This window comes from Syngnathus typhle, linkage group LG11 (assembly GCF_033458585.1).
Source record: "Syngnathus typhle isolate RoL2023-S1 ecotype Sweden linkage group LG11, RoL_Styp_1.0, whole genome shotgun sequence".
NCBI lineage: Eukaryota > Metazoa > Chordata > Actinopteri > Syngnathiformes > Syngnathidae > Syngnathus > Syngnathus typhle.
In genome coordinates, this window is record NC_083748.1 from 6,846,136 (window position 1) to 6,866,997 (window position 20,862).

Genomic DNA, 20,862 nt, shown 5'->3' on the forward strand with positions numbered 1-20,862 from the left:
ACCTCATGAGTTCAAAAGGCACAAACGTGACTAAAGCAGATGGGTGAAGTATGGTGAGCTAAAACGTATTTATTCATTTTCAATTAAAAAATATATTTATATTATAATAATTATTTAAAAAATGTAATGAAAATACACAGGCTACAAACTAATCATTTTTATATTCTAATTGCATAATCCTCTAATTAATTCAATTATGAATATAATTAAATTTTAAAATGAATTCTTTCCATGCACATAAAATTAAATTTGCATACACATTTTCCAACTTTATTCACCACATGTCCATTTTTAAAGTTATATTTGGTTCTTGGGCACAATGTTTTCGCATCAACATATACTGGACTATGCATCATATTATATCATTTAATTGGCTGATTTACAAAAGTATTATTTCCTGAACAATGCAAAACATAAATATTGTAAATATGTAGCAAACTTACATTAAAATTGAAAATGACTGACAGACGTCCTCAAATGATTAGAATTTGTTTTAATTCATTTATTATCCCCATTGCATGACTGACAGATAGATAGATAGATAGATAGATAGATAGATAGATAGATAGATAGATAGATAGATAGATAGATAGATAGATAGATAGATAGATAGATAGATAGATAGATAGATAGATAGATAGATAGATAGATAGATAGATAGATAGATAGATAGATAGATAGATAGATAGATAGATATAATTGGAGTTGTTTGTTATGCTTCCAAACAATCGGTTTGTTATACTGCCTGGAGGAGGAGGATTTCATGTCATGTGTCTTCATCTCATCTCATGTTAGCTAACCAACTTAGTTAGCAAAAATGTAGTGAAACGCTGCGCTGTTTATTTATTTTTCCATTCGTCATGGCGAGTTTACACATAGCGCTAGTATTCGTCATTTGTATGGTCGTGCACAGAAGCTGTGAAGGTGAGTTGCATCTTGTTTTTCTTCAGTTCCGTACCTCCATTGAGGCGTTCGCCGCTAGCAGCATTATGCTAGTAGAGTTAGCCTTGTCACAAGATTGCCACTCTCGGACTTATTTTCGTTTTTCAAACTGTATTCACATGACTGCCACTCACCTCGGTTGTGCATTCTTTCAGCCACTCGGTTTAAAAATCACGTAATTGTGACGTTTCGTTCGTTAGTTGAGTTATCGCGTTGTGGCGAGCTTCGAGTTTGGTTTTTGAGATGTTTCTTCCCGTTCAGTCTCATATTCTTTCCTGAAGTCTTCGTACTTGTCGAGTAAAAGTCATGCCACCTTATTTACAGCAGGTGAAGCGCCCGTAAATCCTTTTGGAGAATATTCGGTGGATCCTAATTGTGCCGATTATTTCGACGAACGCAAATGATAATCAGGGAATAGACTTGTATCAATAGTCATGTTACAGAAAGATTGTAACATAGTTTTAAGTCAAGCAATTCCCCAGTGCTTTTCATTCTGATTTAAGGCAAAAAGCAGATTACACCTTGGACTGCTCACCAATCACTTAGAGCAACATCATTAAATCACTCACTTAGTGGGAACTAAATCACTTAGCTGGATGATCATGTCTTAAACTCACAAATGTGACTTTTTTAGGCATATTTCATAACTCGACAGCTTTTGATCATGCCTCCATCTGTCTCCACAGCCCTTCTGTGCAACTGCACCACTGCAGAGTGTGTGAGGACGAGCGGCTTCTGGTGTGAGACAGACGGAGCCTGCGTGGCCTCCACGTCCCTCATCGACGGTAAAGAGCATCATCTTCGCGCTTGCATCAGCAGAGACAGACTTGAACCTCCCGGACAGCCCTTCTATTGTAAAAGTGCCCAGGGCCTGGTCAACATCTACTGCTGCTACCTTGACTACTGCAACAGCATTGATCTCAAAGTGCCATCTGGTGAGAACAACAACCAAGTTTGCATCTTTAATGGACACTCAGGAAAATAAAGACATAGTGTCCGAAACTAACTCAGCGCACACATATTCACGGCAATCTGCTTGATTATGTAATTACTTCTGCAAAGGATGAGATGATTTCATCAGCGTTTGTTTGTTTTGTTGACTTGTGCTCTATATATTTCTACATAGTGGAATCACAAAAAATAAATTCAACTTGAAGTTGAGCCTACATGTAAATGTAAAAATGTGTTTACCAGTGTGATTTACTTTCCTAAAAGAAACACTAATAAATGTCCTTAGCGACCGCCCGGCCAGGTTCCGACGAAGCTTTCCGGCCAGGTGGGACGTGGGGGCTGCTGGAACTGGTGGCTGTGACTGCAGGGCCGCTGCTCCTGCTTTGTCTTCTGCTGCTGCTCGGTGTGCTCGTGTATCAGCACCAGCGGAGGACCTGCGGCCATAGACAGAGGCTGCAGGTGGAAGACCCCTCCTGCGACCACCTCTTCATGCCCAATGACAGGAGCCCGCATGACTTCGTTTACGATCTGTCGACATCTGGTTCCGGCTCAGGTCCGGGCAAAGCGTAATTACCGGACCGCAAGCCGACTTTCATGTGCTCTCTTCACAGGGTTTCTTTTTTTTCCCTCCTTCTGTTCAGGCCTGCCTCTGTTTGTCCAAAGGACCGTCGCTAGAACAATTGTCCTCCAAGAGGTCATCGGAAAGGGGCGCTTTGGCGAGGTCTGGCGAGGGCGTTGGCGTGGCGGCGACGTGGCGGTGAAAATCTTCTCCTCCAGAGAAGAGCGCTCTTGGTTCCGTGAGGCCGAAATCTATCAGACCATCATGATACGACACGAGAACATCCTGGGCTTCATTGCAGCTGACAACAAAGGTGCACATCGCTGAAAAGATTGAAGGTTCTGCTCTATTTCCCAGCTAGGTCCGTTAATGACGTGATCAATTATCTTCTGTCTTGTTGTAGACAATGGCACATGGACTCAGCTGTGGTTGGTGTCCGACTACCACGAGTACGGTTCCCTGTTCGACTACCTCAACCGCTACTCCGTCACAGCTGATGGGATGATCAAACTGGCGTTGACTGCTGCCAGCGGCCTGGCACATCTGCATATGGAAATACTTGGAACGCAAGGTGCACCCACTTTTTTTGTCAGGGGAACATTTAGTGTGTAATTCTTGATTGGTAATGAACATAAATTATTTTCTAGGCAAGCCGGGCATCGCCCATCGTGACCTGAAGTCTAAAAACATCCTCGTGAAGAAGAACGGCACCTGTGCCATCGCCGATCTCGGTCTAGCCGTCCGGCACGACTCCGTCACAGATACTATCGACATTGCTCCCAACCAAAGAGTGGGAACCAAGAGGTGGGTCAGCCAAAGGAAATACTTTTGACCACCGATTAAAAAGCGTTTTTCCTTCCAGGTACATGGCTCCAGAGGTGCTGGACGAGACAATCAACACGAGACATTTTGAGTCGTTCAAATGTGCTGACATCTACGCTTTGGGACTGGTCTACTGGGAGATTGCGCGTCGCTGCAACAGTGGAGGTCACAGGATTTTTTTTTTTTTTCCTTTAACTCAAATTATCCAACTTCTGTGCTCACAGTGCCGCTTTTAACTGTGCTAGCAGGTATCCATGAAGAATATCAACTGCCATACTACGACCTGGTGCCCTCAGACCCTTCAGTTGAAGACATGAAAAAGGTGGTGTGTGACCAAAAGATTCGACCTAACATCTCCAACTGGTGGCAGAGCCACGAGGTAATGACACAACCGCTTCGGAATGTTCAGACAGCCACGCTCAAGATGGAGCTAATGCTTTTAACCCTAACCCACACTAGTTGAATGAATAGTTTTCCACGATTGTTTAACATTTCTGTGGACTAGCATGATTTTATCATATAGAATCTTGACATTTTGTTTAAAACATTATCTGCTCTTCCTTCTGTTCCAGGCTTTGCGAGTTATGGGCAAAATAATGAGGGAGTGTTGGTATGCCAACGGCGCTGCCCGCTTGACTTCCCTGCGCATCAAAAAAACCTTGTCCCTGCTTACTGTCAAAGAGGACATTAAAATCTGATCTAAAATCAGTCAAACATTAAGAAAGAGCTCATGGATGTGTCACATCCACAAGTTAGCCTTCCTCAGACGCACTTTGAAAATGTGACGCTGTTAATGATGACTGCAAAGGTTTTGTGAGTTTTTTAAGGCACTAGAATCCAAACCCTACCTCGCCTACCCAGAGACAGGTCTGGTTCCCTTTTTGCTCATCCAGAGACTGTCCCTGCACTTGTAAGCAATCGATGACACCGAATGTATTCTTTTTTTTTTTAAATGCTTTGAAGGTGTTGGCAAGTTTTGCTGAAAAGCAAATAACGCATGTGATTCCACAGTGGCTGTAAATGCAACCAGGCAACATCCTTCAGGTCTTTGGACATTGTTTCTCACACAGTAGATATTGTAGTCAGACATGCATCCAAATGCAAGGATCGCATTAATTTTGTTTTAAATTTCATCTCATAGGATACTCCTAGTTCTAATCTGTTGACTGTATAGTACAGAGGTGGGAAAGCACTAATAGAAAGTCCTCCTAGGCACATATTAAAAAAATGACACAAAAATGGCCCCACATGTTCCCCGCCGCGGTAATAATCATTTTTTTGTGCATATTTATGTGGAATACTACTTCAAAAGACTCCAAATCTCAGAAATATTTTGGAGAACAGGCACACTTTTGCTGTAATGTTTATTTCTATTTGTCTGCTTATTGACCAACCCCCAAAAAGGCCTCATGTGCGTTACTACTGAGCTTGCTGCTTTGCTTACTGTCATCTGTAACAAACAGACCACTGTACACAAACTGTCAATGTATCTGTTTTTGTCATAAGCACTGTAAAAGCTTGTCAAGTTATACATTTGGATGTTAAAAGCGATAATGAAAGACGAGGTGTTTTGTCCACATGTACTTGACTTCAATGTAAACAGTCGGTGTTGCGTCCTCGAGGTATTTATTTACCATCTGAGCCCAAATAAGTTAATGTAGTTGTGATGTTTCCGTTTCTCCACCACAAAGAACCTCAAAACACACAAACTCTTAAAGAACATTTATTGCTCTTTACCAGCAGTTCAATACAAAAACTGCATTTCCATGACAAGTGTGACTGATTCTTTGCTTATCCAGACGGAAGAGTATGGCTCTACATGAATCTAATGCAACATAAATAAATTCAGAAACGTAGAAATAGTGTTTCAAATGACAAAAAAAATCATGTTTGACCATTTCTATTTAAGTCTTGGACCCCTTTCCAAACAAAGAACCATTTCACAGCGCTGTGAAGAGTACGGTAATACAAATCCCTTTTAATATAATATGTGTAACAAAACAGATAGTAGTCTTTCAAATATCAAATCTTTTAAAAACTGATGCACGATGCTACCAAACTTTGTCATCATTGTCTTTCGTGAGTCTATGAATGCACGGTTGGTGAAGCTGGTAGATCGGAAGGTTCATTTTCTATCATACACATCGCAACTTCAACCTGTTAGTTCATAATTAACTTTAAAAACTTACTTAAAACCTCAATTTTAAGCTGATGATACAATTCAATTCGAAAACATGATGCCTATATAGCAAAAGTAGGGGAAGGGGGTCAGTCAAGCTAGATAACAATTAAAATATCTAACTACATCAACAAACAATTTGAAATGAAACTAAATCATACTAATGCAAGAATTTGTTTTCCTTCAGCTGGTATCTGACAACTGTTCAATATTAAAACGAGCATCCTGTAACTGTTATTGCATCTTGTCTGCTTTGTGACGTCAAATTTGGCACGATTGACGGGAACTGTGTTGCCGCAATGTCGTATTGCTCACTTCATAAAACTTAGTGAACTTGTATTTTTGCACGGATGAAGAAATGGGATTCATTCATTTTGCTGTCAAAAGCTCCCAACCCCTCCCCCTACATTCCCTCACATCACTTCTTCCTCCCTTTACTCCGGCCTCACCCCTCGTCGTGTGAACTGTGTTCGCCTCATGCGGTGCCTAAGGGCAGAAAAATGAAAAACATTACTCTGAGTTACTGGGCAGTGAAACACTTGGCTTACCCTCATCTCTATCGGTCAGCACGAGCGCCTGGAGGATATCAGAGAGGGAGACGATACCCTTGACCACATCACGCTCATCCACCACTACCAACCTGTGCACCTGGTTGACACATAAACAACTTTTAACTCACTGGAATCAGTGAGGAAAAAAAAGAAAATCTCCACGGATCTTACCTCAGCCTCTACCAGTCTGTTGATGATGGCCTCCAGCGTCTCGTGGCGATTGCAGGTCAGCACGCCTTCAAAGTACTGAGAGCGGTGCTGCAAGGCTTTGGTCACGGTCAAGTCAAGGTTGTTGTAAGTCTTCTCTGCTGCCAGATTCTGCGGGGAGCACAATTTGGTGATATCAGCACTTTTGAGCTGACCCATGGCCACACTGATGTCATTTGAATAGAAAGCAGTATGTCTTATTAAGAGTAAGTCAAATAAATGTGATCATAATATATAGTAGGACTAAAGACGAGTGTATGAGATGGAATAAATCAACATGGACAACTGCAAACTTACAATGACATCAAATTTGGAGTAAATGTCCACCACTCGACCTGCACGAGAGAGAAGGTGTCAGTGAATAACACTGCAGAACCAGTGCCAAGTTCAGTTGCTAAGTGACGAAGTCCTGCTTGGCACTGCGGACCTTTTGGCATTCAACGATGTTTCATCAAGAGGCCCACCAACCTTTGTCGTCCACCACGGGGAGCGCAGACACTCGTTGCTCTACAAAAATACCCAGCGCCGTGTACAAGGGCGTATCTGTGCGCACCACTGCTATGTTTCGGAATGTCCCGATGTTCAGCGCCTCCAAAGTTTGACCTAGGAATGTCGGTTTAGGCATCTCTGATATCTGAAAACATTAACAGATTAGCACACAGGCTCAGCTGCCAAACTCATGCTCCTATGGCCGAGGTGAGCTCAAAAGACGTACAAAGAGCTTCAAGAACTTCAGGATCCGTTTGTGTGTGAGGATGTAGAGAGTGTTTCCCGTCAGGGGGTCGATTACTGGCAGTCTGTGGATCTTGTTTTTGAGCAGCGAAGATACGGCGTCATACAAGCTGCAACATAACAGGAGTGAAGGAACACGGTTTAGAACTCAGGTCAAGTGAAAATATGCCTTCTAAAATTGAAGGACCACAGCCAAGTGTTGTTAACAACCCTGCCAAATTGGAATGATTAAAATAATTGCCAAGTATATAAAATGAGCTATAAAACTCAAGCTCTTGAGTCAATCAAACAAAATTAAAACACAAACAAACCTGGCATTAGGTGATATGCTAACCAAGGGCTTAAAAGAGTCTTGAAGATACAATTCTGTTCAAATAAAAGCAAAACATGTCATGATTATTAAAAAAATAAAATAAAAATATATTTCAGTGTTTAGTAAAAACTCTCACCTCTCCATGTTTCTATTTTGTGCTCCTCCAACTCATAAATCTGAACCTGAAAATTAATTCACATGAATAGAAATATGTGATTAAATGTCACTCACACGCACCACGGCTGTAGATCTACGATCTTACCAGAGGGGATTTATAGTAGCGATGAAGGATGTTAATGAAGTCTGTGATGGTTAGCATGCCTGTAGACAGCATTGGGTCATTTTTTTTGTTTAGTTTTAGACAGACACAAAGTGTGATAGAGATATATAATCTTACCAACAAAGCACTGCTTGTTACTGTCCCATAGGGGAGCTGCCCTCACCCCATTGGAAACAAGGGCAAAAAATGCCTTCTTTACCTGTTAAAGTAAAGGCGACAATTTTCCACACGGGTCCCTCTTCGGTCTGTGATATTGCTCACCTCGCCCGATTCAAAAGACAAAAACAGGATTTTATCTGACCTGGAGGGATGTGTCGAAAACAACCAATTTGGAGCTGGTGGGTACGAGATCATAACAGCGATGGGACTTCATGAACCTGGTGTACACATTGCGCTCAGGATCTGAAGGGAAGAAAGAGTGAGACAGGGGTGAGAAGCATTTTAAATGTCATCATTATGCAATTTAGTTGCACTCCTACCTTCAATCACTGGATCCTTTTTGTTGTCAAGCTCTTCCACAGTTGCCGGTATCTGAAAGAAACAACATTTAGTCAGTTTTGAGAGACAGTATTATTATACAAATTATTATTATTATTATTATTATTATTATTACTATACAAATTATTATTATTATATCTGTCTTGAGAGATGCATCACTTTGAATTAAACAACAAAGGAAATTGCACTGGTTGCTTTACTAAGAAATGCTTCGAACTCCAAGCTAATTGGTTAGCATGAACCTGTCAAAGCCTGACAATACATCATCCTTACAAGAAAAGGGCTCCAAATCTGTCTGTCCAACAAAACTAAAGAAACATTTGGGTCCCCCACTAAACTAATTTCAGAAACGACGCGCTACATAGACGTCAGAATAATGTCACATATATCGAGTTAGCTTCTTGGCAGTGTATTGCAAATAGTTTGTTAGCATTGTTGCTAGTGTTAGCATGTTTCAGACTGCAGCGCGAGAAAGGTCGGACAAATAGTAAACTGGAAACTATAAAAGTTGGCCGACGGACTTACACACTCCATATTCCAATCGCGTTGTCGCGTCTCCTCCTCAGCCAGCTGGGTCGTGTGACAAGCAATTCCGGTGCATCAGCTACGAGTCGAACCAGAGAGCATCGTGAATGGCCGACAGGCTATTACCGTAATACTGGTACAGCTAGCGCAGTGAAAATAGCACATCAAAGATTGTTGACCCTGACATGGGACTTTACGGTAGGGCTTACGCAAAGAAAATGAAACAACACATTTTTATGACAACCTGTTTCACAGAAGTGTATTTTGTTGGATGAACATTAATTTAAAATATGCAAAAACTACAGTGTAACTTTAAGACAATTTGATACTTGTTTATTGTCTAATAAAAGAATATATTTAGTGTGTCTGTGTGTTTTTTAGTTATCTAATAGTAGTAACGCCCTTAGACACTGCTCACTTATTGGATGGCCATGCAGCTTTAAGGCTACATTTAATTGGTTTAAGCATACAATTCCATAATTATATGTGCATTGTAAGGGCAATTATTATTAAAATAATTATGTATATATATATTGTGCAGCTCCAATATTTATGTATGCATATACAGACGCACGTCGATAGTACAGATGGTCTCATTAAGTGTATTGTGGGATGTTTTTTTTTTTTCCATTGCATGTGGCCACCTAAATAAAAATGTGAAACAAAAACACGCATCAAATGAGTAACAGATTTTATATACAAACTGTTTACAGCAAGATTTTTTTTGCGTGAACGCTGACCGTCATCGGTATGTTGGCGTCCAAGTTGTGTACACCATCATCACCACTGTCAACACCCATGAGATCAAGTTAACAGATGGAAGAAACCATTAAGAGCACCTTTGGTCATGAAGGGAACCATAGTTGGGAGTTTTGAAAATGTGTAAGGCACAAGACAGCATTGACCAGCCAGCCTCTGTCCATCACAGGACTACTTATTCCACCAAGCACTTGATAAAAAAAAAAGAAAGATGTTACAAACTGTATGAGGAAAAGGTTGAATATGTAATGTGATGATAGTCCACATACAAGTGTATTTTAAGGCAACAAGATCCAAGAAAAACTAAATGCAAACATTGCATCTCAAGTGTCTTGACAGTGATTATTAAATCCAGAGTTTAGATTAAATCACATGCATAACACAGGTTCATTAAACCTTGAAATCATGACAAGTTCATAAACAATAAAGCCAACTCATCCCATTGTATTTTACAAAGACGTCCAAATGACTTGTGATAAATTACCTCTATGAACTGCTCTAAACTAACGGGGCACGCAAAAGCCTGTATCACTCCAAAAAAACAAACAAAAACAAAAAAAAGAAAACAGCAAAACCCATTCTATTTAGATTTGACTAAAAGCCATATGTAGCAAAAAGCCAAGATATTTTTCCAACCTATACTAAATTGATCTGAGGGTTCCATTAACAGCTTTGTAACTGGTGATGGGAAAATTGAGAAAAAAACTGTAGGGCAGCAGACTAATCTGCTCAGCAGAAAAGTTCACAGGAGAGTAGGCTGTATGTATAAATAGCTTGAAAGAAAACTGATAAACATTACACTGGAAACAAGTGTGGAAAGAGTGTTTTGTAAAAGCTCGTAATAAGAGCATCCAAGGCAGTCCGCCCGCCACTGTGACATGATCAACCAGCACATTTACAGCAAAAAAAAAAAAAAAACCTGGGGCTCCAAAACTGTCAAGCCGCCGGCACCACGAGACACCAACCACTCCTAAATAACACAAACCAATGTCATCAGGGATTCACAAATAATTATGATTACAAGGGAATTTTGTACGCGGCTAATTAGGATTGGCGTTAAAATGAAACCCACTCGAGAACATTATTATTTCAAGCAAATGTCCAATGAAGGTGCTTCTCTGCCTGAGCTTCTTTTGGTGGAATCGTTTAATGTGAATTGAAGATGGCAGCACTGCCGGGAGGAGGTGGGGTCTTGTTGGTGAGGTCGTCGTCGTTGGTGGTATGCTGGTGGAGCTGTGCGCCTCCTGGCTTCAGCAGGTGACTTTGACCATGTCCTCAATGCACTCTTACATCACGGCACACCTTTTCTCTTCCTGCGGGGCATTCCCGTCGGCTTTCTCCATCTCCAGTATGATTCGCTTGAAAACCTCCACGGCGGTCTGTAACACAGGAAGAAGTGAGAAAGAGCCTAAGTATGCACAGCGCGCCAATAGAGTCGTGCATAAAAAGACGATGACCTCGTTCTCCTTGGCTGAGGATTCCATGAAAGCAGCGCCCCAGGAATCAGCGAGCTTCTTTCCCTCCTCTGGCTTTATGACCCTGAGAAACAACAAAGTGAACACTGGTTATGAAACTAAATTGGCACACAGATGAGGACAATATTGCATGTTAACCCAAAACTTTCTTCCTTAGATATTCCACTTTACAAAGCTGCTCTGAAAAAAAATATTTCATTCTGTGCATATTACTCTAAAGATAAAAAAGACGACTGCAACCCCGCAAAAAAAAAAAAACGGGATTATTATACTGACATAGTAAGTCCACTGAAACATTTTCAAAACAAATGTTTAAGAATTGTGCTTACCTTTCCATGTGGAGATCTTTTTTGTTCCCCACAAGAACGGTTGGAACCCTAAATAGAAAACATTCATGGTGCAAGATTAAAAAAAAATAATCGGAGGCAGGGGAGGGGGGTCAATTTTGGGAGTAAAGCTTTAAAATAACTTACTGAATCTTTCCAACCATATCTAGCAGCTTGTCGTGGAGAACCTGAACGACCTCAAAACTAAGAAAATATACACAGCTCATTTATCACATTGTAAATGGCTCAATGATACAAAGTCTGCTTTTCATCATGCTGTTTTTGAGATGAGGATGAGCAATGAACACAAAATAAGAAAACATGCTTTAAAGGGAAGGTTTATTAAAATTCCCAACTACGTATGCAACTTCATACCTTTTCATGGATGTCACAGAATAAACAAGGACATAGCCGTGGATGTCCATTGAGTGGGACTGGGGAAAAATTGAGTATTCATCCTACAAATGAGAGCATATAAAAAAAAAAAAGTGAATATTGCTGCAGTATATAGGACAAAAATGGCGCTGATTAAACAACTCACTTGTCCAGCAGTGTCAACCAGCTGGAGATTGAAGTCTTGACAATTGACGCTGACCATTTTATTGAAGGCTGGGAAAGGAGATTAAGTTTACACAGTATTCATATAACAATAGCACATTTCCTCATATAGACGCCTTCACAACACATTACACCGCTATGTAAACACCGTAGACAAGTAAATTACAATAAAAAAATGTACTGTACAATATATCAGTTCAATACTGCACAGTGAAACTTACTGTTTTCAATTGTGGGGTCATAGGAGTCGACAAACTGTCCTTCCACAAATTGTATTGTGAGAGATGACTTTCCTGCAGAAGAAAAATGGACATGTGACTTGTGCTTTCATAACAGTATTTAATACACAGACTATGAAAAAACATGTTTTGCAACTAGATGATTCCCCAAATATAAGATAATCACGTGTTTAACTTTTAAAAATGAAACTAAAGCTGTTAAATAGTGCAGTAAATAAGGAGCACCACATTGTAAGACTTGATAGGGATCAGCATGGGTTTTTTCCTCTCTGGTATTTGGGTCACTTACATATAATTTGATCAATAGTCTGTATTGTTATGAAGACATACGTGGTGGGATTTAAATTTAAAAGTCAATTTTACTAATATGAGCATTTGAATTAAAATCCCATTTAATGAATATTTACCGGGATGGAAGAACTTTATATAACATATTTTTTCCCCCCTTTCAAGAAGAAGGAAACTTGTTCAGATTACATTTGGATTGGATTGCTTTAATGTTGTGTATTAATCTCTTGAGTGCCTTAACTATTCTAGCCTTAAATATGGAATAATCACTAAGTCAAGTTTTTGAAAATAGGAAATCAGGCATGGCTATTTCTGCATAGAAGATATTTTAAGGTATAATACCAAAACTGATTAATTTTGAAGAAATACGTGGTTTTATCGTTGTTAATCAAATTTTGTGAAAATGACTCATTTGTTTTGAGACACGATTTGTTATGGAAAATAATTCAATTTATTAGTTTTGGGAGCGGAAATAGCACAAGTGTAATGCAAAAAAAAAAAAAAGCAGGGCGCGTGTTGCTGAGGTCAGCCTGACACAAGGAAAACAAAGCCAAGACCTTAGCTTGATAGCAAGCTAGCTGGCTTGCTAACTAGCACAGCACGAGCTCGGAGATTTACTCACCTACAGATCTGTAACCGATCACAGCAATCTTCCGATACTTTGGCTGCGGCATTGCGGCGGAGACGGCGTTACGTTTCAACAATGTAGCACACGGAGCTAGTTTAACGCTCTAAACTAACTTTTATCGCCACATTCGGCTTACGTCACGTGACAACAACAAACTTTGATGGAGCTCGCTGTTGGGCCTATACCAGTTCGAAGCAGTTTCACCACAGGAAGTACGCCTTGTACTTTTTGAAGAGGGAAAATTCTTGCTCTCAATTTGGTACAGTCTGGGATATCGATCGATGAGTCGAAATCTTTAAACGATCGCCCGAACTTGAACAGTTTACAGACCCCCTTTGTTTTCCTACGCGGTTACAACCAGCAGGATATAGTAACGGAAAGTATAAGCACACAGTCGTAAAAAGCAGCTCTTACGTCACTCATGGTGCAAAACTACCACGCGGCACCGGGGGTCGCTCTCGTTGCCCTGCAACCCAATGACACCGGTCTTTGGAACCGCTTTCAATTCGACATTTCTAGACAACGTGTCAGGCTCGGGTCAGAGGTGACAAAATACTTACGGAAGAGGATTAGGGCCAGTAAAAAAAAAAAAAAAAAAAAAAAAAGCGGGTGACAGGATTCTGACTCTTTTTTTTTTCTGCTCCAGAATTCTGACTTCAAAGTGCTAATTCTCATTTTAAAGTCAGAATTTTTCAGGAAAAAAAAAATATAGACAAATAATCAATACATGGACGTTTCCATTAAGAGACGGGTCATTCCTTGTTGTAAACAGCAAATGCAAATTTGATGGTTGATGTGGGTTGTATGTCTTTTTATGAATATTTATACGGCACTCAAAATTGTGACCGGAAGTAGTTTGGCGTGCCGTAGTTCTGCCGGTCGGGAATGTCGTCGTCATAAATCCAAACAAGCAGATGCAAAAACCGAATAACCTCACTCGTCGCCCTCGCTAGGCATAGGTAATATGGTAATACTACACATACGGGGAGTTGGCTCATTTAAGTGTCTGTTGTCGATTCTTGACGGGTGGAGAGCTTGTTCTGTAGCTAGTTCGTCGCTGGCTTGTCATAGCAATCGGCGAGGCTGCGGGTGCCATAGCAACCATTTCGGAAACACTGGCCGCCATGGTTAGCATGTCATGTAGCTGGCTAATTATAGCATTTTCCAGTCTGTGAACTTGTCACGCGTGTCACCCATTGTCATTGCACCCTTAAGCTACGTAATGTATAAGCAGCAATGTTCAGTCAGTGAGCGTAACAAATGCCAACGTTGTCGTGGTCGTTTTAGCTGCCTTTGGCTTTGTTTGCGCACAGCAAGCTTAGCTTAGCTTTAGCCGCCAAGGCCGACTGACGATTTAGCTATGAAAAACTGATAACGCCGTGAAATACGGAGATGCATTTCGATTCTTGAACGTTCAGAATGTGAACTGAAGACCAATTGATAGTAAACGATTATTCAAATAATTTTATCAGTGGTGTCATGAGAATTGCAAGTGAGTCGATCAGCTGATCTGTAGCACGCTCATGTTAAAGTTAGCTCTTGTGTAGCCCAGGTATGTTGATGGAACTTCATTATAGCCCGCTGTTTTAACACCCCTATGTTTCAAAGAAAGAGGAAGTTCATGTGGATATAACTGTCTTTTCAGTATTGGGTCGAACTCTAGTATGGACGTTGATGACTGCAATGGCCAGTCTTACACATCAGGTCAGCTTTTCATTTATTGTGGTGGAGATACTGTATCATTTCAGCCCATAAGTCACAATGTATGTTTAACTAGGGTTTGTGCATTTGCAGTTAATAGTGGAGACTCTTCAATGGAAAGAGATTTTTCTGGAGGTCTCGGTGGTCGGACAGTAAGCACTCCAAACAGCAAAGAAACGTCACCTCATCGCTCACTCAGTGGTAAGTGATAAATACTTCATCCTCCATTTTGCCGTTAAAAAAAAGTGACCGTTTTTTTTCATTGCTTTAGCAAATTCCATTAAAGTGGAGTTGTACAGTGATGAAGACCCCGGTCCCAGTAATGACGATGAGCGAATGGAACGTCCAGAGGAAGGAGGCGTGGATCAGGGAACGGAGGCACCTGGTTACAGAGAGCTTGCCAATCATGACAACATCAGATTGCCCAGTGGGAAGCTGAAGTGTGACATCTGTGGAATGATCTGCATTGGACCTAATGTTCTCATGGTGCACAAGCGCAGCCACACAGGTAACGAAATGCTTCAGATGTGACACTATGTTCTTTTTATGAGGGCACAACTGTCATATTGTGAATGCTTACAAAAATGAACAGCATTATTTATCCCATTGAGTACACAGTGTCACACTTAATTTCACCTCAAACACATTCTGTTTGGTGATTCTGCTCAGTCTTCAGCTCTCTCTTCACCTATGCATATCTTATTTTTTAACAATTTGATCTTTGGGCAGGTGAGCGGCCATTCCAGTGTAATCAGTGTGGCGCGTCCTTCACTCAAAAAGGAAACCTGCTCCGTCACATCAAACTGCACTCCGGAGAGAAGCCCTTTAAATGTCCTTTGTGTAACTACGCCTGTAGAAGAAGAGACGCCCTCACCGGTCATCTTCGCACTCATGCCGGTACAATATTTAGGCCTCATAAATCTGCACCCCCCCCTCGCAGGTATGGTGACAAAAGTAATGCCCTCCTTGCACTTTACCTCCAGTATCCTCTCCAACTGTTGGGAAGCCATATAAGTGCAGTTACTGCGGTCGCAGTTACAAGCAACAAAGCACATTGGAGGAGCATCTGGAACGCTGCTACAACTACTTACAGAGCGTGGAGTCGAAGCAGCCTAATAGCGCTCAGCATCTGGGTGAGCATGGTTCTTTTGAATCACAATACAACTACGGCGAGTTGAGTATAGTGCTGGTTTCGCTTCACTTGTCTTGTGGTGCTTTTGAAAAGCAATCATGCATTTATTTTTGACTTTTTTTCTGTTAGTACATGGAGGTGACATGTCATCTCAATTTTACACCCACGGGACTTTATGTTCTTCTTGGTCTCTTACTTATGTGTTCCTTTTAGATTGTACCACTAAGTGTTCAGTCTGAGTCACCACATTACTGAAAACACTTTTGCGGCAGCCTACATTTAAGTGAAATGTGTGCCAAGACAGTTGCAGTAACCTGTCAAAATGTCTGTAACGTCAAGATGGTAATCTGAAAAATAGGGTTTGAAAAAAAGTTTGTATTTGGTTAAAATAAAACACATTCAAATCACCATTGTGAGGCATAATTCCTATACATAGAGATGGGGAATTTTGGGTTAGGGTCTTTGGGTGTAAGCTAACATTGTCAAAATGATCCACCCATCCATCTGTTTTCCATCTTTTCATACTTGCTTTGGTTTGAAAAATGTAGTTGGACAATTTAGAATCTGTGACCAGAGCAATGTTATATATTCTGTGTTTTGTAGGGGAGGAGATTAGGGAGATGGAGTACATAGCCGACTCCCGGCTTCATGCCGCCTCAGACAAGATGACGTTTGTTGATCGGCTTGCCAGCAGCGTCACCAAACGCAAAAGATCCATGCCGCAAAAATTTGTAGGTGAGCATTTGGCCTCGTTTTTGGTTGAGGTTTGACAAAATAGCCGCTTCGTAGTGTGGAGGCAAACTTTACGAACAAGGCTCACAGATTTGACTCAAAACAAAAAATGAGTAAATCCCCATTTACAAAATGGCGTCCATGCATGCTTTCAGTTGTTTACTTTTATCTACCCCGATTTTAGATTTTATTTTCTCCCCTTTATTTATTTGCAAAGATTAGAAGACACACTGATGGCAGTGCCATGTTTCAGTACAATAGGATTGTCTTTTCTAATTGCAGGAAAAAAGCACATACATCGTGGACATGCACCTTATGAGCCTCAAGCTGCTTTGGACAAAGATGGAGAGACACATCCAGGAGACTTGGAAGTCCTACACACTCCTGGAGGAGAGTATGCAGGTGTAGCTGCCAGTGGAGGCGGGATGGCGGACACCCTGCAGCCTCTCCATCTCCCCACGACTCACCCTTCGTGTTTATCCGAACTCCGATCGATGCACGGCGCCGCTTACACGCCCGGCGCTCTCGGTCTGAGGCTGGACTGCGTGGGTTCCGGTGCGGGGCTGGGGAGCGCCAATGCGGGGAGAAGAGAAGCGGCGGAGGGTCACGAAGACCTGCCCGTGGGTCGGAGTCAGGCAACGTCCCCCAGTAACGGTTGCCAGGACTCTACGGACACTGAGAGCATGCCGGACGAGCCGTGCAACAGCACCGCTCCCGGTGCTGCCCTTCATAGGAACAACGGGCATCATCTCCACAACGCGGCTCCTCCTCAGCACTACAAGATTTGGGACAGACGCAGCCCGGGTCACGCCAAAGATGGGGAGCTCAAAAGAGAGGACGGCGGTCACCACGCGGCCCCTCCATCTGGCCTCGCCCCGATGCCCAGTTCACCTACGACGCCCTCGTCCACCTCCAGGGAGACACTGCGAGTGGTGGACGGCGAAGGGCGGACGGTGCGCTGCTTCCGATGCGACCACTGCCGCGTGCTCTTCCTGGACCACGTCATGTTTACCATCCACATGGGCTGCCACGGATTTCGCCAGCCTTTCGAGTGTAACATCTGCGGCCATCGGAGCCAAGACCGCTACGAGTTTTCTTCTCACATCGTCCGTGGAGAGCACATCCTGGACTGAGGAACGGAGTCCGTGAGCTCGGCCTGGCTCGGTTTGGTCTGCACGGTGCAAAGGAACCATATTATTTATCATGACGCACTTTGAAAATGTCTTTGAACATGCACTTTCCCATCTGCACATGTGCCTTGCGCCCCAATTCAGGATTCCCACCTGATGCACATACTGTGGTTGACCAATCCGACCTGAAAACTCTCAAGCACTTTAACAGATTCTTCATCCCAAAAAGTCAAATGTGAAGACATCCGCCTCCTTTGAAGACACATCCCTTAAAAAAAAAAAAAACTCACATTTTACATTCACTGTCAACTTTTTCCAGCCTTTGTTAAGTGCAGACCAAATTAGAGAGCCAGGTCTAAGTTCGTGAGATCTTTTAAAAGTTGTCTGTGAATCCTAAATGCACTTTTGGTTTTGTATCAAATGTTGGAGTGATGGAAGTGAGTGTACTTTTATGTGAGATGCCCTTAATTTTCTGGAAGTAGGATGTGCAAGTGTACAATGAAAGCCTTTACTTGGATGACTTGACTACTCGTGTTGTGTGTCTGTTGTTAATTATTTGTTCTATAACTGCTTCTGTTGCACTGATACTTGCCAGAATATTCTGATTATATTAAACTGTTTTCTAGAATTTGTCACAAACTGCACATTTCTCTCAATGGAGGAAAAAAAACATCACTGCCGCTGAAGTGGGAGAGTTTGATCATATGTCAAATCTGCAAATGATATGTCAATTCGGTTGCAACTATTACTTGGTTTGAATTGTGCCTTCCCTTGTTGTAATTGAAATTCAGTGACTAGTGCTGAAGCTATGAATTAACAATCATATCCTCAAACATACAAAATGGTGTTGGAATGGGTTACCAAAGATCTCAAGTTGTCTTTAACGCAGGTGGGATTTCTAAACATAGATCTACACAAGAGCAAAACCTCCCAGTTATATCAGCATCAATGTCAAATATGGCACTACAAAGTGTTCAAATATTAAATGTGGCCGATGTGGTAAAGCCTTTATCCTTCATTAGGGTTATATAAAGATGATTTTGAATTGTATGATATAAAGTGAAAACAATTTGACTGTTCTAACAAGTCTCAAGATACACTTTACAAAACATTAAGCACAAGCCTAGAAATGAAAGAGAAGCAACAAAAACCACATTGAAACCTCAAATATAATCAATTTTTGTAAGTTGACTTACAGGTCCATTTTATTTTCTTACACCTTTGGTCAAATTAAGGATTCACCTATCATTTAATCATTGAAGTTAGCTTGCCTTACATTCAAGTGATTGGACTGTTGTACTAAGAAATGTTTATTTTAAAAAAAGTTCCCTGCTTGATATATGCTTTAATGTAATGAGTAACTTGCACTGGCTTGCTTCCTGTATGTAGTCCTTTTTGATATTGTGCCTTCTTTCTTGTAGTGTTTTTGCAACTATTCACCTTGTGCTGCAAAAGTCCAGCTTTGTGACATGCTCACCACCACAAACTTTCCCCTTGGTAGAACCACTTGACACTTTTTACAAGAGGTCCATAGGATAAATGCTGCTGCTAAAAGCCAAAGAAATCTCCCTGCAGACATGAAACCTTTGCTGGCTTTAAGTGTCAAATTATTAAAAAAAAAAAACACACCCATAGATTTGTGTAAGCTGCTGGCTATATCACCTATCCTCATTTGCCTTCAGTGTGAGTGGTGTAATTGTGCAACAAGAATTGTGCTTCAGACCGATGCATGTGCTACCAATCCTCAGCTCACAATTACTCACTTGTATGATTGCTAATTATATGATTTTAGAAACACTTGGATGTGTTTGGAAGCATCTAACCTCCTGTAAATGAGCTGATATTGCTTTAAATTAATGCAAACTCTGAAATGTATCAGTTATGCATTTCACTTGTTTGATCTTAACTACTGTAAATTTTGTACTGTAAATATTTACTCCAAATAAAGTCAACACCTATTCTCTTGTGTTCTGAAATTCTAAATCATAAATTCAATGAAAAACTAAAGACTTTGTGAAGACTTTTTATTTCTCAGGCGTAAACATGTTCTTTACATGGGCTTTGCAGGAGCTCTTGGTGCACCAGCCTACAACACAAACAAAACAAGTTAGAACAACTACTGTGTTTGCACAGTATTAGAAAGATTATTTTGGAACGGTTCCTCACATTGGGCCTGAACCTGGGTGGTGGGGTGCGGTCTTTCCTGGCCTCACAGGAGCGGTTCCTCACCACTTTACTGTGGATGGCGCAGCTGACACAGTAGTGCAGCTTCACGTAGAGCTTGGGCAGAACATAAGCTATACAGAAAAGGAGTCGGGTGGAAAGCACATTAGCACATAATGTATTGTCATTTGCTATACAGTACAGAAGAAGCACTTACAATCAAAGACGCTGGCCTCTGAGATGTCTCTCACGGCTGCAGCCTCCACAATGTTCCTGATGACAAACTTCTTGATGGCCTTGTCCTTGGGGACGCAGCGGGCACAGTTGGTGCAACGGATGGGCTGCACGTGCCCACGGCCTTTCTTGGCACGACCGTTATTCCTTCTCTTCTTAGTCTGAAATACATAATATGAATATATTTAGATTTCTGTCAAAGTGTTGCAACAGTTAATTACTATTTACTATGCAGTTCAGTCACAAGTGGTTCAACAGTAGCCTACATTTTAGCAATCTACTACATTAAACACTTCCACATTTGAAGCTGACATTATATGAGACTCAATTTACATGCCGACGCCAACGCTGCTCTAAAATGCTCAAAATGATAAATTTGTGTCATTGTACAGTACAACAGTGGTTATAAAGCTTGGTGCAATAATTCGTTAATCAGAATAAAGCCTTTATAATCGTCCCTTAAGATTTGGCTTTATCCGCCGCTCGCTACCTGAACACATGCAGAGCGGTGCTAGCTTGCTAACCGCTAGCATTTAGGCCCGGGCAACTTTTTCAATGGCTTTGTGTACTTTAAACGACAATATAACACATCGTGGGGGTCTTTGAGGTTTTATTAACTGCGAATGTTTAAAGAGGAGTCTTTTTTCGTCAAATGTATCGGTTCATTTCGTTTTATGCCGAACGACTGGCGTTGAAGCAGACTCACCATGTCGCACGGGAAGCTGGGAAAGAGGACAGGAAGAGGTTGTACCGCGAAAAGTAGTGCATTTCCGCTCCACCCTGGGCACCAAATTAACGTTCTCAAAATTAAAACAAATGTATTAGCTTTGATGGTTTATATTTTTTTTTACATTATATTGTTTTTAATAAATTTGATTTGATTATATGATAGGTTTCAAATGAAATTACCAATTTGTTGATGCGGATTGATATGACCA

At 41.3% G+C, this 20,862-nt stretch overlaps 5 protein-coding genes across 9 annotated transcripts; 2 read left to right on the plus strand and 3 right to left on the minus strand.

The window, feature by feature from the left end:
- The first annotated feature begins 577 nt into the window (after positions 1-577).
- Positions 578-4,833, plus strand: LOC133162906 (activin receptor type-1B-like). Of its 3 annotated transcripts, none has more exons than XM_061292427.1 (9): positions 578-924; positions 1,629-1,877; positions 2,180-2,446; positions 2,535-2,765; positions 2,856-3,023; positions 3,100-3,256; positions 3,315-3,439; positions 3,520-3,653; positions 3,847-4,833. In XM_061292427.1, the coding sequence occupies exons 1-9, from the start codon at positions 861-863 to the stop codon at positions 3,970-3,972; spliced, it is 1,521 nt and encodes a 506-aa protein (XP_061148411.1). In that variant the 5' UTR covers positions 578-860; the 3' UTR covers positions 3,973-4,833. The 3 variants fall into 3 exon arrangements, with proteins under 3 accessions (XP_061148411.1, XP_061148413.1, XP_061148412.1); XM_061292429.1 differs by having other exon boundaries at positions 579-924; positions 2,195-2,446; positions 3,523-3,653; XM_061292428.1 differs by having other exon boundaries at positions 581-924; positions 3,523-3,653.
- Positions 4,834-4,981: 148 nt separating this feature from the next.
- On the minus strand, positions 4,982-8,697 carry prkag1 (protein kinase, AMP-activated, gamma 1 non-catalytic subunit). Its single transcript, XM_061292430.1, has 13 exons — positions 8,560-8,697; positions 8,016-8,067; positions 7,838-7,938; positions 7,654-7,735; positions 7,519-7,577; positions 7,393-7,438; positions 7,255-7,309; positions 6,927-7,053; positions 6,680-6,845; positions 6,509-6,546; positions 6,176-6,322; positions 6,002-6,101; positions 4,982-5,939 (listed from the first exon to the last, which is right to left on the minus strand). Exons 1-13 carry the CDS (start codon positions 8,566-8,568, stop codon positions 5,929-5,931), a joined length of 993 nt encoding a protein of 330 aa, XP_061148414.1. The 5' UTR covers positions 8,569-8,697; the 3' UTR covers positions 4,982-5,928.
- Positions 8,698-9,233: 536 nt separating this feature from the next.
- On the minus strand, positions 9,234-13,240 carry rhebl1 (Ras homolog, mTORC1 binding like 1). Its single transcript, XM_061292431.1, has 8 exons — positions 12,827-13,240; positions 11,899-11,970; positions 11,661-11,728; positions 11,495-11,577; positions 11,267-11,323; positions 11,123-11,170; positions 10,776-10,857; positions 9,234-10,697 (listed from the first exon to the last, which is right to left on the minus strand). Exons 1-8 carry the CDS (start codon positions 12,876-12,878, stop codon positions 10,605-10,607), a joined length of 555 nt encoding a protein of 184 aa, XP_061148415.1. The 5' UTR covers positions 12,879-13,240; the 3' UTR covers positions 9,234-10,604.
- Positions 13,241-13,590: 350 nt separating this feature from the next.
- On the plus strand, positions 13,591-19,534 carry LOC133162905 (zinc finger protein Eos-like). 3 transcript variants are annotated; one of them, XM_061292423.1, is made up of 8 exons: positions 13,595-13,791; positions 14,478-14,536; positions 14,627-14,734; positions 14,805-15,041; positions 15,263-15,430; positions 15,517-15,666; positions 16,269-16,400; positions 16,680-19,534. In XM_061292423.1, the coding sequence occupies exons 2-8, from the start codon at positions 14,497-14,499 to the stop codon at positions 17,528-17,530; spliced, it is 1,686 nt and encodes a 561-aa protein (XP_061148407.1). In that variant the 5' UTR covers positions 13,595-13,791; positions 14,478-14,496; the 3' UTR covers positions 17,531-19,534. The 3 variants fall into 3 exon arrangements, with proteins under 3 accessions (XP_061148409.1, XP_061148407.1, XP_061148408.1); XM_061292424.1 differs by lacking the exon at positions 13,595-13,791 and adding an exon at positions 13,818-14,384; XM_061292425.1 differs by lacking the exon at positions 16,269-16,400 and having other exon boundaries at positions 13,591-13,791.
- Positions 19,535-19,537: 3 nt separating this feature from the next.
- On the minus strand, positions 19,538-20,715 carry LOC133162909 (small ribosomal subunit protein eS26). Its single transcript, XM_061292432.1, has 4 exons — positions 20,631-20,715; positions 19,908-20,085; positions 19,694-19,824; positions 19,538-19,613 (listed from the first exon to the last, which is right to left on the minus strand). Exons 1-4 carry the CDS (start codon positions 20,631-20,633, stop codon positions 19,578-19,580), a joined length of 348 nt encoding a protein of 115 aa, XP_061148416.1. The 5' UTR covers positions 20,634-20,715; the 3' UTR covers positions 19,538-19,577.
- Positions 20,716-20,862: the final 147 nt, after the last annotated feature.

Excerpts from the sequence above, each read along its gene's own strand:
- LOC133162906 (XM_061292427.1), top strand. The coding sequence starts at position 861 with ATGGCGAGTTTACACATAGCGCTAGTATTCGTCATTTGTATGGTCGTG. Across the intron at positions 2,766-2,855 it reads CATTGCAGCTGACAACAAAG|ACAATGGCACATGGACTCAG; the intron begins GTGCACATCGCT and ends GTCTTGTTGTAG. Across the intron at positions 3,440-3,519 it reads GCGTCGCTGCAACAGTGGAG|CAGGTATCCATGAAGAATAT; the intron begins GTCACAGGATTT and ends TAACTGTGCTAG.
- prkag1 (XM_061292430.1), bottom strand. Across the intron at positions 7,736-7,837 it reads TTTTCGACACATCCCTCCAG|GTAAAGAAGGCATTTTTTGC; the intron begins GTCAGATAAAAT and ends TTACTTTAACAG. Across the intron at positions 6,102-6,175 it reads ACAGACTGGTAGAGGCTGAG|GTGCACAGGTTGGTAGTGGT; the intron begins GTAAGATCCGTG and ends TGTGTCAACCAG.
- rhebl1 (XM_061292431.1), bottom strand. The coding sequence starts at position 12,878 with ATGCCGCAGCCAAAGTATCGGAAGATTGCTGTGATCGGTTACAGATCT. Across the intron at positions 11,578-11,660 it reads TGGTTGACACTGCTGGACAA|GATGAATACTCAATTTTTCC; the intron begins GTGAGTTGTTTA and ends TCTCATTTGTAG. Across the intron at positions 10,858-11,122 it reads AAAGATCTCCACATGGAAAG|GGTCATAAAGCCAGAGGAGG; the intron begins GTAAGCACAATT and ends GTTGTTTCTCAG.
- LOC133162905 (XM_061292423.1), top strand. The coding sequence starts at position 14,497 with ATGGACGTTGATGACTGCAATGGCCAGTCTTACACATCAG. Across the intron at positions 14,537-14,626 it reads TGGCCAGTCTTACACATCAG|TTAATAGTGGAGACTCTTCA; the intron begins GTCAGCTTTTCA and ends GTGCATTTGCAG. Across the intron at positions 14,735-14,804 it reads ACCTCATCGCTCACTCAGTG|CAAATTCCATTAAAGTGGAG; the intron begins GTAAGTGATAAA and ends TCATTGCTTTAG.
- LOC133162909 (XM_061292432.1), bottom strand. Across the intron at positions 19,825-19,907 it reads AGAGGCCAGCGTCTTTGATT|CTTATGTTCTGCCCAAGCTC; the intron begins GTAAGTGCTTCT and ends TTTTCTGTATAG. Across the intron at positions 19,614-19,693 it reads CACCCAGGTTCAGGCCCAAT|GCTGGTGCACCAAGAGCTCC; the intron begins GTGAGGAACCGT and ends TTTGTGTTGTAG.